At 35.2% G+C, this 18,283-nt stretch overlaps 1 protein-coding gene across 1 annotated transcript; it reads left to right on the top strand.

The window, feature by feature from the left end:
• The first annotated feature begins 3,767 nt into the window (after positions 1-3,767).
• ANKRD7 (ankyrin repeat domain 7) lies at positions 3,768-15,925 on the top strand. Its single transcript, XM_021673453.2, has 5 exons — positions 3,768-3,973; positions 13,689-13,803; positions 13,992-14,165; positions 15,012-15,118; positions 15,784-15,925. Exons 1-5 carry the CDS (start codon positions 3,768-3,770, stop codon positions 15,923-15,925), a joined length of 744 nt encoding a protein of 247 aa, XP_021529128.2.
• Positions 15,926-18,283: the final 2,358 nt, after the last annotated feature.

Below are 18,283 nucleotides of genomic sequence, written 5' to 3'. Positions count from 1 at the left end.
ACTCCAGCCTGGGTGACAGAGTGAGACTCAGACTCAAAGAAAAAAAATGTTTCTTTCTTCAGTAATAAATTAACCTTAGCATACTGTCATCTTTTTTTTTTTACATTATAAACTTAAATTGTTTAATTTTGACCTTTTGAATTTTTTGTAATAACACTTAACTTAAAACACACATTGTACAACCGTACAAAAATATTTTCTATTTTTATATCCTCATTCTACAAGGTTTTTTTTTTCTTTTTAAATTTTCCTGTCAAAAAGTGAGACACAAATGTGCATATTAGTTCAGGCCTACAGAGGGTCAGGACTATCAATACATCCAAGACATCACCAGGCAACAAAAATTTTTCAGCTCCATTACAATCTTATGGGCCCATAATTGTATATGCAGTCCCTTGTTGACCAAAATGTCATTATGAGGCACATGATTGTATTTTTTTGATTTACATGCTAAATATATGAGTTCATATGTCAATACACTAATATATCATGTCTATTGTAGAGCATATACAATTATTTTCAAGGGAAGTTTTAAAAATAGGTATGAAGAAGTTCTGACACTTTTTCCCCACCCAGGGGAATCATTGTTTTTAATCACTTGAGTGTTATGCATTGCTCTTTAAAGATTCCTGCTCTCAGGAGCACCCTCAGGGTAGAATAGAAACTGTCACTCTCCCATGGCCAGGACACTACCTTCTGGAGGTGCTTATGGAGATGCACTGGAGTCAGGGGTCTTGGAAAGCAGGCATATTTGTTGGGCCAGTTTTATGTTAAGTTTTGTAGTCTCATTTCATCTGGCACCCTCAAGTTTTTTATTAAATACTACAGGCTGTTTTTTAACTTGGTTCCATAGTAGGAAAAGTTTGAGTTCAGGAACAGTTCTGTGCCCAAAATTGCATCCAGGAATTGAAAAGGCAAATAGAAGCAGAGGTTATTTTTCATATACTTATCCATTCATTTGACATACATTTACTGAGCCCTTAATGCGCCCAGCTCTGTTCTGAGAGCTGAGAGGTAGCCTGGAATAAACCATACAGAAATGGCTGCCTTCTGAGAGCTTATATTATTGTGGCAGGACCAGCATTCCAGGAAAGGGGAGCAACAAGGTCAGGGTCCCTGAGACAGGAACATGCCTAGTGTGCTGGGGAATAAAGAAATCACCATGGCTGAAGCAATTTGAGTTTAGGTAAGAAGAACTTTAGGTCAGAAAAGTAAAAGGTGGGGGCAGGGTGCATGGGATTGGGATCGCAGATTGTATAGGGCCATGTGGATCAGTATAAGAAATTTAGCTCTTACTGTTAGGAATTTGAGAAACTATTGGAGAGTTTTTGCAAATAAGTAACTTCATCTAACAGTATGTTAACTGGATAATTCAGGTGGCTAGGTTGAGAATAGACCAGGGCAATAGCAGTGTACAAGGGCAGAAGCATGAAGATATGAAGATCAGTTAGGATTCTAGTATAAAATATTAAAGTAAGGTATTGCAAATGAGAGAGATGATGTTGGCTTGGGCTACATTGGCAGCAGTGGTCAAATTCTGTTTATATTTTGGAAATAGTGCTGTCAGCGTTTGCTAACTGATTAGATGTGGACTTTGAGAAAGAAAAGTCAGGGATGACATCAAAGATTTCGCTTTGAGCAACTAGGAGAATAGTGTTACTCGATCTCAAGTAGGAAAGACAGTAAGAGAATGGAAAGTGAGGTGACCAGTTTAGACATGTTTAGAGTGAGATGTTTATTGAGTCTATAATATAAACAACTAAATTCAGGTATTGAATAGGCAAGTGGATATACCAGTTGGGAGTTCAGGAGAGAGACCATACTGGAACTCTCAATTTGAGTGTCAGTAGCATATAGATGGCATTTAAAGCCATAGGACAGTGGTAACCCAGAAGGGAATATGGGTAAAATAAAAAAATTTCTGAATATATTTTGTAGTTACAATTGACAGGATTTACTGGCTGTCTAAACGTAGATATAAAAGATAAAATGTGAGACTGCCTTTAAGGATTTGGAAAGAATAAAAAAAGCTGCTGGTGGATTGACTCCAGGGATTTCCAATAATTGAAGGTAAAGAAGAACCAATAAATTGGATTGAGAGAAAATGTTTAAAAAGGTAGGAATCAAACCAGGCAAGTATGATATCTTGGAAGCCAAGCAAAAAAAAAAAAAAAAAGTTTCAAGGAGTAAGCAATGGTCAGCTGTGTCAAATGCTGCTGTATTTACATGAAAACTCAGAAATGACCATTTGCTTTCGTGTAATAGAGATCATGGTCAATGTGGCTTAAAAGTAGGGTCAATTGACTAATAGGAGCAAAAAGGCAATGATGCGAACTGCTTTAAGTGAGAACAGAGGGAGAAAAATTGTAGACAAAGATTATGAAATTTTAGACAATCCTACTGAGGAATTTTGCCACAAAAGAGAGCCATTGAGGTGATGGTTTCAGGGGGAGATGTGGTCAATCTTCCTGTTTGTTTTTTTAGGATGAGGCAAGTACCAGTATGTATTTATGCTAATAAGAATTAGCAGAACAGGAAACTTTAAAAATACATATGAAAGCAGGGAAGAAGAGTTTGCTGAATAATGTTTTTGGATAGGCTAGAGAGGATGGGGTCTAGTACATTCAAGAATGGTGCTGACCTTTGCTAGAAACATGAGCATGTCATGAACATACATGTTCATCATATATGAAAAAGAGAGAGATAAAGTTATTTATTTTTTTTGCAAGGTTCAGATAAGTGGGTAGGTATCTTGGGAGCTGGTAGAGTTTCTCTTCTGATTGGATCTTATGCTCAATGGTTCAGGGAAAAAGGCCATGAGCTAAGGAGGTGTGAAGAGAAAGGAAGAATAACAGACCACTTGAGGTGGATTTTCATGAACTGGAAATGAAAGATGGCAGGACTGTATTTTTTCCTTTGGTCACATTTCAGTGGCTTAGGGCAGAACAAACAGTTTAGGGTTTTGGTTTAGGCACAGATAGGTAAGAAAAGGAAGGGGGGAAAACTTATTGAAGGTATCTGCATGGGAATGATTATGACGATTGGTCGTGAAATTTAGTTAAGTAGTAAAGTGAAGACACAGGGTGTGGTGGTCCAAGTCAGGGAAAAGAGGTAAGACTAACTGAGTATAGGTACTGTGAATTAGATTTTGAAAGGACTTTTGGAGTTTTGTGACTGGACAAAGTGAGCTGGAATATGAGAAGTGATGTTTAAAAAGTATGTGAAATTGAGATTATTGAGGAATTGCAGTTACTGTGAAGACAATTTGTAGCATGTAGCCTGGGAGGTGAGAGGCTGGGAGTAGGTTGGAGGCAAGATCACTGGAAGAGATCCATCCCTATCCCCATCACAAGGAAGGTAAATATCAATTTGCAAGACTTCAAGCCTTTAGATGTATTTTTGAAGGAGAAGGGGCTATTTGTAAGAAAGCTGGTAAGTCTCTATTCTAAGGTTCATGATCTAATAGGAAGACTGCAGGTGTGGCCACGAGGCCCAAGTCCTAGGTGAGAATGAAGGTCTGCGAGCCCCTAGGACTGGATCATAATGACCCAACAGCCATTAACGACCATAACCGCCATAACTACCATAACCGCCATAACTACCATAACCGCCATAACGGCTGGCTGTGCGAGGCCCTTCCAGCATTTCCACTTTTGTCAGGGACTGGAGAAAGCTGCGAGCCAGGTGCCAGTGCAGAGGGGCAGAGCGGACGGCTAGGAGCCTAAAGAACAGCCTGGTGTGACGGAAAGACTGCAGCCTGCGCCGCCATGAATAAGCTTTTCAGCTACTGGAAATGGAGGAATGAGACCCGGAGCCGTACCTCCTCAGACCTGCCCGTAGGCCAGGGCTACGAGCTTCTAGATAAGGATGTAAAGAAACTTCACAGAGCTGCTTCACTCGGGGATTTGAAGAAGCTGAAGAAATACATTCAGGTCAAGAAATATGATGTGAACTCGCAGGACGAAGACTACAGGTGACCAGAGCTGAAGAGCCAGTTGGGGAGGACGGGCTGGGGCGGGTCTTCCAACCAGAAACAATACAAGTAGGGGCTGTTTGACACTGATTGTCACTCCGGGTTTCTCAGAGAAGAGAGATTGCATGGTAACCATTGGCAGAAGGTCCCACTCTAACTTTTGGTGTTTTATTTAATTTTTAAAATGTGCTTACTTGAATGTTTTCTGCCTTTCCTGAATCCATCCCCTCTTCTCACCGCCTTAGTCTCCACTGGGCAGTCCATCTTCTCCCCACCTTGCTGTTTTGCTCCTTAGTATTGATTGTCCACAGGCACTAAGCTGTACAATTTTGCTAATGGGAGAATAGGAAAAGAGGCAACTCCCTAGAACGTTGGTTTGTCAGATTTTAACACTTGGAAACATCAAAACAAGTAACTTTTTAATGTTTTGAAAAAGAAACTTGCTGAGTTTATTGATACTTAAAAAACTTACTTGGACAGAGGATGATTTTCTTTTCCCTTCTTTACTATTCATTCCTCTTCACCAATTTGATTAAATCTGAATTCATTTTCTCTCCAAATATATGCTGCAAATATGGGTAACAACTGTATAAATGTTTCAGATTCTGGGACAACATGATGAATAAGCCAGACTGTTCATTAACCACACTCATTACCATTGAACTTGTTAAGTCACAAAGGTCCCTTTAGCCCCTTGGGCCTTGATACATCACAGTCAGCAATATGAACTCTGTTACATCACTGTCCTTACTTTAGTTACAATTTAAAAGAGACTTTGAGAATCTCTAAACTCAGAGTTGCTGTTGAGCTGGGGTTGACAAACAGAGGGACTCCCCAGGTAGCTGCATACCCAGGTTAGCTTTATAACAAGTACAGTTTGTAGGCTCTATCTTGGCATACTTGAGAACACAATAGCTGCTGCAAAACAGGCATTTGAACTCTATGTTTAATCAAATTCTCATCTGCCAAAAAATGTGCAAATTTTATGCTGGACAATTATTTTTATAAGAGCACTCAACATGATATCTATTCTCTTTTGATGTTTTTTTCCATCTTAAAAGATTTTTAAGTGTTAATATACCACTGTTGATTATAGGTACAATGTTTTACAACAGATCTCTAGAGCTTATGTTGCTTGACTGAAACTTGTCATTTGATGGTAACTTCCCATTTCTGGGTCTAAGATCATGTCATTTGCAAACAGTTTTGCTTCTTTCTTTCTGATTTGAATGTTTTTTATTTCCTGTCTTGCCTATTTCCTCTGGCTGGGACTTCCAATACTATGGCTAATAGAAGTCATCATCCTTTCCTAGTTGTTGATCTTAGAGGAAAAGCTTTCTATTATTATTATTATTATTATTATTATTATTATTATTATTGAACATGATGTTAGCTATGGACTTTCATGCATAGCCTTTATCATGGCTAGGTAATTTCTTTCATCCTCACCCTGTTTACTTCTTTGATCTTACATCCTACAACTCTTTCATTCGTTTACCTCCAGCTACGCTGCCTTCTTACTGTTCCACAGAAATGCAAGACATACATTTAGGGTTTTTGGACTTGCTGGTCCTCTGCCTGGGGTGCTTTTCCCTCAGTCATATGACTTGCTCTTTCACTTCCTTTAGGTGTTACTCAATTGTTACCTTACTAGTGAGGCCTTCCCTGGCTATTCTTTATCTACAATTGTACCCTTTTTCCCTCACTGGCATTTCCTACACTTCTTCCCTGCTTTTCTCATTAGAACTTAATATTGTCTGATGTATTTTGTATCTTTTAAGTTGTTTTGTTTACCTCTTCTACTAACATATATGATTTATAAAAGAAGGCATTTGCATATGTTTTGTTCGCTGATATATCTTCATCACCTAGAACCCTGCTTAGCCATAGTGAGTGCTTAATATTTTTAAAATAAGTGAATGAAAGGATGAATACATACATATATACACATATAAATAGGATAATTTAAAGATACTGTTCAGCAATAAAAGCAATGAATTATGGATATATGCAAAAATATGGATGAATCTCAAAAGTGTCATGCTAACTGAAAGAAACCAGGCACAAATGACTACATTTACATGAAATTATAGAAAAGGTAAAGGCATAGTAGCATAGAGGAAACAACAAAGAAAACTCCAGTCCAATATTCCTGATGAGCATAAGACACAAAAATGAGCAAAATACTAGCAAACCAAATCCAGCAGTACATCAAACAGCTAATTCAACACAATCAAGAGGGTTTTATTTCAGGTATACAAGGATGGCTCAACATAGGCAAATCAACAACTGTGATTTATTACATAGACAGAATTAAAAACAAAAACCAGATGATCATCTCAAACGTTGCAGAAAAAGCATTTGATAAAATTCAACATCCTTTCATTGTAAAAACCCTCAACAAACTAGGCATCGAAGGAACATACCTCAAAATAATAAAGGCCATCTATAACAAACACACAACCAACATCATACTGAATGTGGAAAAGTTGAAAGCATTCCTCCTAATAACTGGAATAAGACAAAGATGTCTACTCTCTGCTCTCACCATTCCTATCCAGCATAGTACTGGAAGTCCTAGCCAGAAAAATCAGGCAAAAGAAAGAAAGAAAAGGCACCCAAATTGAAACAGAGGATATGAAATTATCTCTATCACATGGATATAAAGGTGGAAATAATAGACACTAGGAACTCCAAATGGGGAAAGGGTGGAATGGGCATGAGAGTTGAAAAACTACCTATGAGATACTATGGGTATCACTGTTTGGGTAATGAGTTCAGCAGAAACTCAGCATTATGCAAGAAACCTATGTAGCAAATCTGCATATGTACACCCCAAATCTAAAAAAAATAAGGTGACATAATGCAAATTACTAGTTACCAGTGGTTTTAGATATGGGGGATGGGAAAGAATTGACTATTGACCGTAAATTGACCAGTCAAAATTCATAAAATTGTATAATTTTATTATAAATTATACCTCAATAAAGCTGAATGAAGAAAATCTCATAGTATATTTCTGTTTGAACATGTGTGTGTATGTGTCTGTGTGTGTAGAGAGAGAGATTGAAAATGAGAAAGATAAAATCTTAAAGGACATATACTTAAATCACTGTTTCTTAGAGACATGAAATGTGGGCAGAGGAAAGTGGATCGAGTGAGATGGTTATTGAGAACTATTTGTTTTGTTTGAATTTTTAATAAGGTAAATCACAGTGTTTTATCAAATGTTTCATAGACTAATTTTGGAAGCATTTCACTGAAGGTCTCTGAGGTCTCATGCAAGCATATATGCATATTAATAGCCTAATAGAAAAATATTGTTAGATATCTTTTCTAGTAAAAACAAAAATACTGAAAGTTGGAATTTCCGGTCAGAAAAAAGGACAGGGGAACTAGCATAAGCAGACCACCTTGCCATGTATGTACCTATGCAACAATCCTGCATGTTCTTCACATGTACCCCAGAACCTAAAGTGCAACAAAATGTATATTTAAAAAAAGATTAAGATTACTATCCATTAATGATGTCTAAGAAATACTATGACAGTTTATATATGAACATGAGAAAACAAATGTGAAGAAAGAACACAAAAGTAAACAAATAAAAATAAAAATAAAGTAAAAAAATACAAATAAAGTAGTGTGTTAACAGCCCCAGAAAATACATGGCCTGAGAGAGAGAAATGTTTTTCCTGATCTTGGTCCCATAGATTAAGGCATTACTCAATGAAATGGAAATACTTAATAAAGTTCAATTTTGTAAAAAAAAAAAAATAAAATACAATCACACACACACACACACACACACACACACACACACACTGCTCTTACTGAAAGGAAGTAAATGGATTCCCAACAGGTCCTCCAAAAACGTCTGCTGCATCTTGCTATATACCTCACTCTTCCACCAACTTGACTCTAAAGTCTTCAGTAACAAATCTCATAAATTTCATGGCCCATATTAAGCTCCAAGAACTTAGGAAATCAGCTGCAAATTCAGTAAAATAAAATAGCCATGAAAGATTCCACTTTCTAGGGAGGTATTAAACAATATAGCCTGGGGTCATTTACACAAAATCTGAAAACAAGAACTAATCTAGGTTGAGCATGCACGAAACACTAAAAGGTTCATCGTATTCACTCAAACCAAGAGAATCTTGCAAAGAAGGATTTTACTTAGAATATTTGACATCCTTTTAAAGAAGTCATCTTAGTTTAAAAAAAACAAAACAAAACAATTTTAAAGACATACAGAGTTAACATTTACATTCATTTTATTTTAAATTTTAGACTAAATTTTAGAACTCACAATTTGCAAGCAGCCAAAAAAAAAGTTTTTGTTGTGGCCACTTATTTATATGTTTACACATATAATGTAAATACTTCGAGGCCCGTATGAATGTTTTTCCACCTAATGTCAAAAACAAAAACAAAATGTTTCTATTTTTTGGAACAGTTGAATGCAAAAAGTATATTTACAGATATCTTAGAGAAACATTTTAAAATCGATATTATTCTATTTGTCAAAAAATCCTTAACTTTTGTCAATATATTATACTCCAATTTAAGACTTTAGTTTATATTGTTACTTTTTTTTTTGATGTTCCCAAGTTTTATTGCAAACAGAGATGTAATTACAGCAGCCTAAAGAACATAATGGCCATTCCCATTTGCTTCCCTCTTCTTCAATTCCTCTACCCTTAGCACTGTACCTGTTATTTAAATGGAGGTTTTCCAGGAGAGTTTTTAATGTAGATATGTCCAGCCCATTGTTAGGTTTAAAGCACCTGTTAAAGCTTTAACTATATGTCTTTTTTAAAAAAATTGTACTTTAGGTTCTAGGGTAAATGTGCAGATCATGCAGGATTGTTGCATAGGTACATACATAGAAAGGTGGTTTACCACCTTCATCCTCCCCATCACCTATATCTGGTATTTCTCCCCACATTATCCTTCCCCACTCTTCCCACTCCCTGCTGTCCTTCCCCTAGCCCCCCAGCTGACTGCAGTGTGTGATGCTCCCCTCCATGTGTCCATGTGTTCTCATTGTTCAACATCTGCCTATGAGTGAGAACATGTGGTGTTTGGTTTTCTGTTCTTGTGTCAGTTTGCTAAGAATGATGGTTTCCAGATTCATCCATAAGACATGAACTCATCTTTTTTTATGGCTGCATACTATTCCATGGTGTATATGTGCCATATTTTCTTTATCCAGTCTATCTTTGATGGACATTTGGGTTGGTTCCAAGTCTTTGCTATTGTAAACCATGCCACAGTGAACGTATGTGTGCATGTGTCTTTATAATAGAACGATTTATAATCCTTTGGGTATATACCCAGTAATGGGATTGCTGGGTTGAATGGCATTTCTATTTCTAGGTCCTTGAGGAATTGCCACACTGCCTTCCACAATGGTTGAACTAATTTACAGTCCCACCAAGAGTGTAAAAGTGTTCCTATTTCTCCACATCCTCTCTAGCATCTGTTGTCTCCAGATTTTTTAATGATCACCTTTATAACTGGTGTGAGATGGTATCTCAATGTGGTTTTGATTTGCATTTCTCTAATGACCAGTGATGATGAGCATTTTTTCATATGTTTGTTGGACTCATATATGTCTTCTTTTGAAAAGTGTCTGTTCATGTCCTTTGCCCCCTTTTGAATGGGTTTGTTTGTTTCTTTGCTTGTAAATCTGTTTTAGTTCTTTGTAGATTCTGGATATTAGCCCTTTGTCAGATGGATAGATTGCAAAAATTTTTTCCCATTCTGTTGGTTGTCAGTTCACTCTAGTGATTGTTTCTTTTGCTGTACAGAAGCTGTGGAGTTTAATTAGGTCCGATTTGTCTCTTTTGGCTTTTGTTGCCATTGCTTTTGGTGTTTTAGTCATGAAGTCCTTGCCTATGCCTATGTCCTGAATGGTTTTGCCTAGGTTTTCTTCTAGGATTTTTATGGTGTTAGGTTTATGTTTAAATCTTTAATCCATCTGGAGTTAATTTTAGTGTAAGGTGTTAGGAAGGAGTCCAGTTTCTGCTTTCTGCACATGGCTAGCCAGATTTCCCAACACAATTTATTGAACATGGAATCCTTTCCCCATTGCTTGTTTTTGTCAGGTTTGTCAAAGATCAGATGGTTGTAGATGTGTGGCGTTTCCTCCGAGGCTTCTGTTCTGTTCCATTGGTCTGTTTTGGTACCAGTACCATGCTGTTTTCATTATTGTAGCCTTGAAATATAGTTTGAAGTCAGGCAGCATGATGTCTCCAGCTTTGTTCTTTTTGGTTAGAATTGTATTGGCTAAGTGGGCTCTCTTTTGGTTCCATATGAAGTTTAAGGTGTTTTTTTCCAGTTCTGTGAAAAGGGTCATAGGTAGCTTGATGGGGATAGTGTTGAATCTATAATTACTTTGGGAAGTACGGCTATTTTCACAATACTGATTCTTCCTAACCATGAGCATGGAATGTTTTTCCATCTGTTTGTGTCCTCTTTAATTTCCTTGAGCAGTGGTTTGTAGCTCTCCTTGAAGAGATCCTTTACTTACTTTGTTAGTTGTATTCCTAGGTATTTTATTCTCTTTGTAGCAATTGTGAATGGCAGTTTGTTCTTGATTTGACTCTCTGTTAGTCTGTTATTGATGTATAGGAATGCTTGTGATTTCTGCACGTTGATTTTGTATCCTGAAACTTTGCTGAATTTGCTTATCAGTTTAAGGAGATTTTGGGCTGAGATGATGGGGTCTTCTAGATATACAATCATGTCATCTGCAAATAGAGACAATTTGACTTCCTCCTTTCCTAATTGAATACACTTTATTTCTTTTTCTTGCCTGATTGCTCTGGCTAGAACTTCCAAAACTATATGAATAAGAGTGGTGAGAGAGGGCATCCTTATCTAGTGCCAGATTTCAAAGAGAATGCTTCCAGTTTTTGCCCATTCAGTATGATATTGGCTGTTGGTTTGTCATAAATAGCTTTTATTATTTTGAGATACATTCCATCGATACCTAGTTTATTGAGAGTTTTTAGCATAAAGGGCTGTTGAATTTTGTCAAAGGTCGTCTTCTCTGCATCTATTGCGATAATCATGTGGGTCTTTGGTTCTGTTTATGTGGTGGATTACATTTATAGACTTGCATATGTTGCACCAGCCTTGCATCCCTGGAATGACGCCTACTTGATTGTGATGGATAAGCTGTTTGATGTGCTGTTGCAATCAGTTTGCCAGTATTTTATTGAAGATTTTTGGGATTGTGCTCATCATGGATATTGGCCTGAAGTTTTCTTTTCTTGTTGAGTCTCTGCTGGGTTTTGGTATCAGGATGATGTGGTCTCATAAAATTATTTGTGAAGGATTCCCTCTTTCTGGATTGTTTGGAATCGTTTCAGAAGGAGTGGTACCAGCTCCTCTTTGTATGTCTGGTAGAATTCAGCTGTGAACCCATCTGGACCTGGGCTTTTTTTGGTTGGTAGGCTATTCATTGCTGCCTCAACTTTAGACTTTGTTATTGGTCTATTTAGGGTTTTGACGTCTTCCTGGTTTAGGCTTGGGAGGGTGCATGTGTCCAGGAATTTATCCATTTCTTCCAGATTTACTGGTTTATGTGGGTAGAGTTGTTTGTAGTAATCTCTGATGGTTGTTTGTATTTCTGTTGAATCGGTGGTGATATCCCCTTTATCATTTTTTACTGCATCTATTTGATTCTTCTCCCTTTTCTTTTTTATTAATCTGGCTAGTGGTCTATTTTGTTGATCTTTTAAAAAAGCCACCTCCTGGATTTATTAATTTTTGGAAGGGTTTTTTGTGTGTCTATCTCCTTCAGTTCTGTTCTGATCTTAGTTATTTCTTGTCTTCTGCTAGCTTTTGAGTTTTTTTCATCTTGCTCCTCCAGCTCTTTCAATTTTGATGTTAGGGTATCAATTTTAGATCTTTCCTTGCTTCTCATATAGTTAAAAGATAAAACTGGAGTTGGTGGGAGAAGCAGATCTAAAAATTGGATGGAAACCACCAAAGTTCCTTGGAACTAAATTCTCAAGATGTATTTAATGACAGATGAAGGAGAAACATGAAAATGTTTGCCAGGATTTGCTGTCTACTGCAAGGAGTTATCTTTGGTGGGCTTAAAGCTATTTAGCCCTGTGTTGTGTTTGGATTGAGGGCTCTAAAAACACTATTACATAAGAAATTTCATCCTTAAGCCAAATTATGGATGTGAACAGAAGGGTTAATCAGTGCTTCATTGTATCAGGATTACTGAGAAATTAGTCACAGAAATTTGCTTGGTAAGGATGGAATCACAGTAAAGTAAGGTGGATAGTTTTGAGGGAAACTCTATTTAGACCATGGTGTTTAATGAATTATTTTTGTCTTATAACAAAGTACTTCTTTGTTAGTTCCTTAAATTCAGATTGTCTTTTCCAATCTGAATTTAATTAATTATGATTTACGGATAACTTTTGTTTTATTCTGTTATCCTAGGTGACCATCCTCTTCCTGATTGTGCTCTCTCTTCAGCTAAACAATAATGTAATTGGTTAGAATTTTGCTTTTTATATTGTAGTTATATTACAGTCTTGCCTTCCAGAGTTACATTCAGGTAAAATTAATTAGAAATTTAGGTTTCTCCAATTTTTTTGACTTATTTTTATATTTTGTTGGTTTATTGCCAGAGATGATAAGTTATTGTTTATGGGTCTTATTAGTATATCTTTTTGAAAGTTACCTTATTTTTAATTAGTTATTTTTGAGGGTCATTTTGCAACACCTATGTGTCAATACTGTGTCTATTTAAGGTATGCATAGAGTACTTTGGGGAGCTAAAGTGAAACAAGGAAAATATATTTAAGTTTTTTTGTTTGGAGCATGGGTTATTTATATATGGCCTTGGTATTATAAAATTATCTAAAAACAGAGCTTTCGTGATATCACCTTAGAAATAGATAAAAGTTTATTGAGGGCCAGTCCAGGCTAAAAACTGCAAAATTTGAATGGATCTCATTCATCTTCTGTCACACTTCATTAGTGTATATCTGGTTTTTGGTAGGCTACCTAGAATAGGGTTCTCTGAGAAGTAGAAATTAGGGTAATAACTTAAAATAGGGTTAAGATCTACAACTTAGAGAGTCCTTAGACATTCACCTTTTGTTTCTCAGATACAAATGTCAACTTTAATCACTGAGTAAAGGCAAACATGCAATTATGGATAGCATGTCATTGATTAAGTTATATCCTTTTCTCCAGTTACCTATTAGATGTATCTCAGATTTTAAATATAATTTCTAAATTTTATTGTGATACCTAACTATTATCTTTTCCAAGGCCCAGACACCATTTTGGTATTTTTAAAAAATCGATTTTTCAACTCATTATATTTAAGTTTTCCTTGAAGTGAAATCAGTTAAATATTTGATCTTCAACACACTTGCACAGCCCTGAAAGTTCAATAAAAAGTTCATTTTTAAAAATATCTATTTTTCAACTCATTATAGTTAAGTTTTCCTTGAAGTGAAATCAGTAGTTAAATATTTGATCTTCAACACACTTGCACAGTCTTGAAAGTTCAATAAAAAGTAAGTGTAATTAATGTAAATTTGTTTAAATAGAAATATGTGCATGAAGCAAATACCTTACCAATGTACAATCTGGTCTGGTTTTGGGTAAAATAAGTAACTTCTCAAATGAAGACTTATCTCTAACTTTGTGTTTTGTTTTATTGACATAGAACACCTTTGCACCTGGCCTGTGCTAATGGACATACAAATGTTGTACTTTTCCTAATTGAGCAGAAATGCAAAATAAATGTCCAAGATAGTGAAAACAAATCCCCATTGATTGTGGTATGTCATAATTTTTCTTTTTCAATTGCAATGTGTTTGAGTTCTCCTAGTTTTGTTGATTTTCCTATTTTAAAACATAGTAATAAACTCATTTATCATAGTATTAAATAGTATTATCATAATATTAATCAATTTATCATATACCAAATAGTAAATTGGTTACTCATCTACTCTTGTTGCATTAACAGGCAGTACAGTGTCAAAAGGAGGATTGTGCTAACATTCTTCTAAACTGTGGTGCAGACCCAAATCTGATGGATTTTTGTTATAATACTGCTCTTCACTATGCTGTTTGTGGTCAAAGTTTCTCGTTAGTTGAAAAACTGCTTGAACACAAAGCTGATTTGGAAGCTAAAAATAAGGTGATTTTCTATTAAAGAAAAAATCCTATATTTAGAAAGCAACTGGAGTATTTCAGATAATTCATCTATGTTGAAAGATATGTTACGTAAAAATGAGTTTTCCAAACTGAAAATTGGGGAGAAAGAGAAGAGATTATCAAAAACTGATAAAAGTTTTCTTCTCTTAAAGTCCGTCTTTATTTTATTGCAGATTGTAATTCTGACCTACAAAGTAACACTATATTTAACAACTATAATTGTTTAAAGGGTCATAACAAATAAGGAATATTTAATTCTCATATAACTGGGTATTGATAAAAATCATAAAACACACCTTTTTTCTATTTTGTTAATATACTCATTAATAATAATGGTTGAATTAACATCACATAATATTAAAATTAATCTGAGTCTTCTATTGAGGCATTATGCATACCCGATGAATTTTTTAAGAAAGCATATTGATACTTTAGTTTACTGATATCTGTCTACACGACAGCCAAAATAAGTGCCAGCCTTGGAGGTTTAAATGAAACCCAGTGGAAATCTGAACATACAACATTATGAAATGTGAATTGATGGTATGCAATACTTACATTAAATGCTAAGTGCTCATCACTTACTTATTCTAGGCTGCTCTTGCCTACAATTTGAATTAAGCCTAAAATGGAAACTTTAATTTTTTTGGCTCAACACTGATTTGTTTTCTTTGTCTTTGAAATCATATTTTATTATGTATTAAAATCTTTTAAGAGTTAAAGTGTATATTCGGAAGTTCTCATGCACAAATATTTTAAGTTGAACTTAAATCTAAAAAACATGAAAATTTGGTACAATATTTTAATCATTTTGAAATAATTTTTTCAGGATGGGTATACTCCACTATTAGTTGCTGTTATTAAAAGTAATCCAAAAATGCTAAAATTTCTTCTGGACAAAGGGGCTAATGTGAATGCTACAGATAATTATCAAAGGTATAATTAATAAAGTTAAATAAAATAGCACATAACTATACCTACCTAATAGGATTATATGCATATGTGTGTATGTGTATGTATGTGTCTGTATGTGTGTTTGTGTGTGTGTGTACACAAAACAAATATATATGATATTGGGAAAATATAGAACCATAAGAACCATAAGATGTATGCTCACATGCTTTTGGATAAATTACCTAAGCTCTCAGGATTTGTTTTTCCTTTTGTAAAATCAAACAGTTGGACCTGGTTGATTGGTTATTATTATTATTCATTTATCATTTATTATTAGAATTTAACATTAGATTCTTACATAGAAGACCAACTGTTGCAGTTAAGTGGGATCAGGGGACCTAAAATCCCAGACACACTCCTTCATGGAATTTTGAGACATGTTTTTGAAAACACTGGGCTTCCAGGGAGAAGAGATTGAAAAGGATTGAGCTAGCTGCTTCCTAGGTGCTGTTCATGTTTAGACCCCATGATATGATCTGTGGTTGGCACACTTTTTTGAGCAGATCTGCAGTACTTTTTACATTCTTGCCTTGACTCTTTCTGATAGAGGTCCTGCATTTGAGTATTAAACTGAAAAGACTGACTTTAAAAAAATGAGGCATGTGTAAGATCTTTAAGTGGGCATTCATTTCTATCTTTTGCTCCAGAACAGCTCTTATTATTGCTCTCAGTGGTGGAACAACATGTGTACAAAGAAGGCTTCTTCAGCAAGGTGTGGAATTATCTTGTGAAGATGTGTATGGATTCACAGCTGAGGAATATGCTTTTCTCAATGGTTTTACTGTGTAAGTGATACTGCATGTCTTTTAACAATTGTGTGGGGTTTGAGTATAAGGATCAAAGCCTAAGCCCCAAGGTGCAAGGCTGGAATAGGCTCAAATATACGGGTAATCACATACAAATCTGTACAGGGATTCTTGATTTTCTCTGTTTGTGGGTTCAGTCAACATAAGGGCTACAGATGGACTGAGTATACAAATAAACTACCAAAGGCATGAGCATTGGAAGTGTGCCAGGACAGGGATTTAAACACTCATAAAATAGCCGTTAATAAAACATATAGGTGATAGAGTTGGGCAAAAGATGATTCATTCACATAAATCTCTTTCATTGTCTTTAGATTTATTAAGGTATGGATTTTATTCATGTTTTGAATATTATTGTTAACATTTCATTAGCTAGCTTTAGTTTGGTAAGTGTTCAGAATTCTTAAGTGCACTCTACATCCAGGAGAAAAACTATTTTCATGTATAAATACGAAGTTCTGATTTTTAATAGTTAATGAGAAAATCAAATACAATGTTCAGAAATTTAGTTTACAGTAAATGAATTTAACTTATAATTTATAGCTTAATGAAGTTAACTAACATATGAGATATTTTCTCTATAATTTTATTTTAAGAGCAATTTAAAATTATGAGTAGGTATTTTTTTCAGTTTTTGTTATTCTTCTTCCATCACTTTATTCACATTTTAGAAATATTTTTTATTCATAAATTCTATATGAAAAGCATAGGTGAGAAGGAAGAAAAATAATCACATATACATATGGATGTTTAGTCTTAAGTTTAGACACAAAAGAATTTTTATTAAATGTATGAACCATAATTGAATAAATATAATTTTTTCATCTTTGTAATATGGAACATGTGTACTTTGTTTTAAGGAGGGCATATGCATAAAACTTAAATGAACATGTAAATTATTGGTGAATATCCAAACTATAAAAGGATTCTTCACTCTATAAAATGGATCCCTTCTGTTTCTTTCATGTATGAATTTTTTCCCATTACTTAAAAAGTTTAGGTATATGAAACTAGGAGACACATGTATCTGTTTAGTAACGTATCTATTGGTCAAAAGCAGTACTTGTATATTTAAGATAACTTATTTACATCTATGTAAGAAAATCTTATGAAGGCATTATTGGATAGTTTGATGAGAAGAAAATCTTACAATCTTTCTTTATTTCTCCCAAATGGCTTTTAGAACAGAAAATTCTTTTTGTAGATTGCTTCATCATTAATTTTAAAATAAAACATATTGACCATAAAGCTTTTGTCCTCTTAATATATTCATGTTTTCAATGTTGAAAATTCTAAGATAATTAAATTTTTTTCTTTTTTTCCAAAGAGTTGAAAGGGAAGAGAAGCCACTTCCTAATGACTAAGCAGTTACTTCTAGGATGTGGAAATGATCAATATTTAATAAATATTGCAAGTAACTCTTTAAAATTACAATCTAATTCCCCTTGTCCTTTTGCAGTATTTGTCCCTCTTTTGCAGTAGGAACTAAGCTTTCTGTAATTGTGACTTTTGTTGCTCAAGTAGCTGTTGCCTATCTAACGTACTTAATCATGTACTGCTTCGTAGCATCATTTGTTGGGTCTCTATGTAAAATCTACATAGATTTTATGGCTTAGTAAAGTGGAAGCATAGACGATATTTCTTATATAGTTTTAAAAAATTAGTGAAACACTTCCAAATGAAGGAATTATATTTTAAGTTTTTATTTTATGGTTAGCCATAACCCATGTATTTCTTCATTTCTTTCATTAAAATTCAGAGCCATTTGGAGCCATATGGCTCTTTTCTGTCATGGAGAAAAAATGTATTTGCCACTGGATATGTTTCAGTCCCTGACTGAGTTACTTGTCTTCACTTTGTTAATTTACTATTAAATCCAAGTGCTGTGAGCTTTCTTTCCCCCTAAAATTTACTCATGATGGCCCATACCCAAGTACCTGAGAATGTGGCCATTTTTGGAGATAGAGCCTTTAAATGGGTGTTTAAGTTAAAGTAAGGCCATTAGCTTGGGCCCTGACTTAATATCCAACCTGAGTCCTTATAAACACGGGAGGTTAGAACATGCAGAGAGACACCACGGTGCTTGTGCTCAGAGGATGACTTATATGAAAAGGCCAATCATCTAAAAGGCAGTCACCTAAAGCAGGAGTCTCTAACCCCTGGGCCATTGACCAGACCTGGTCCTTGGCCTGTTAGGAACTGGGCAGCACAACAGGAGGTGAGCCGCAGGCCAGCAAGCATTATCGCCTGAGCTCTGCCTCCTGTCAGATCAGCCAGAGGCATTGGGTTCTCATAGGAGCGTGAACCCTCTTGTGAACCACTTTGTAAGGGATCTAGTTTG

This window comes from Aotus nancymaae, unplaced genomic scaffold, assembly GCF_030222135.1.
Source record: "Aotus nancymaae isolate 86718 unplaced genomic scaffold, 86718_ANA_hifiasm-v0.15.2.pri h1tg000002l, whole genome shotgun sequence".
NCBI classification, from domain to species: Eukaryota; Metazoa; Chordata; class Mammalia; order Primates; family Aotidae; genus Aotus; species Aotus nancymaae.
Note: the sequence above shows the minus strand (reverse complement) of the source record. Positions and strands in the feature narration are given on the sequence as shown.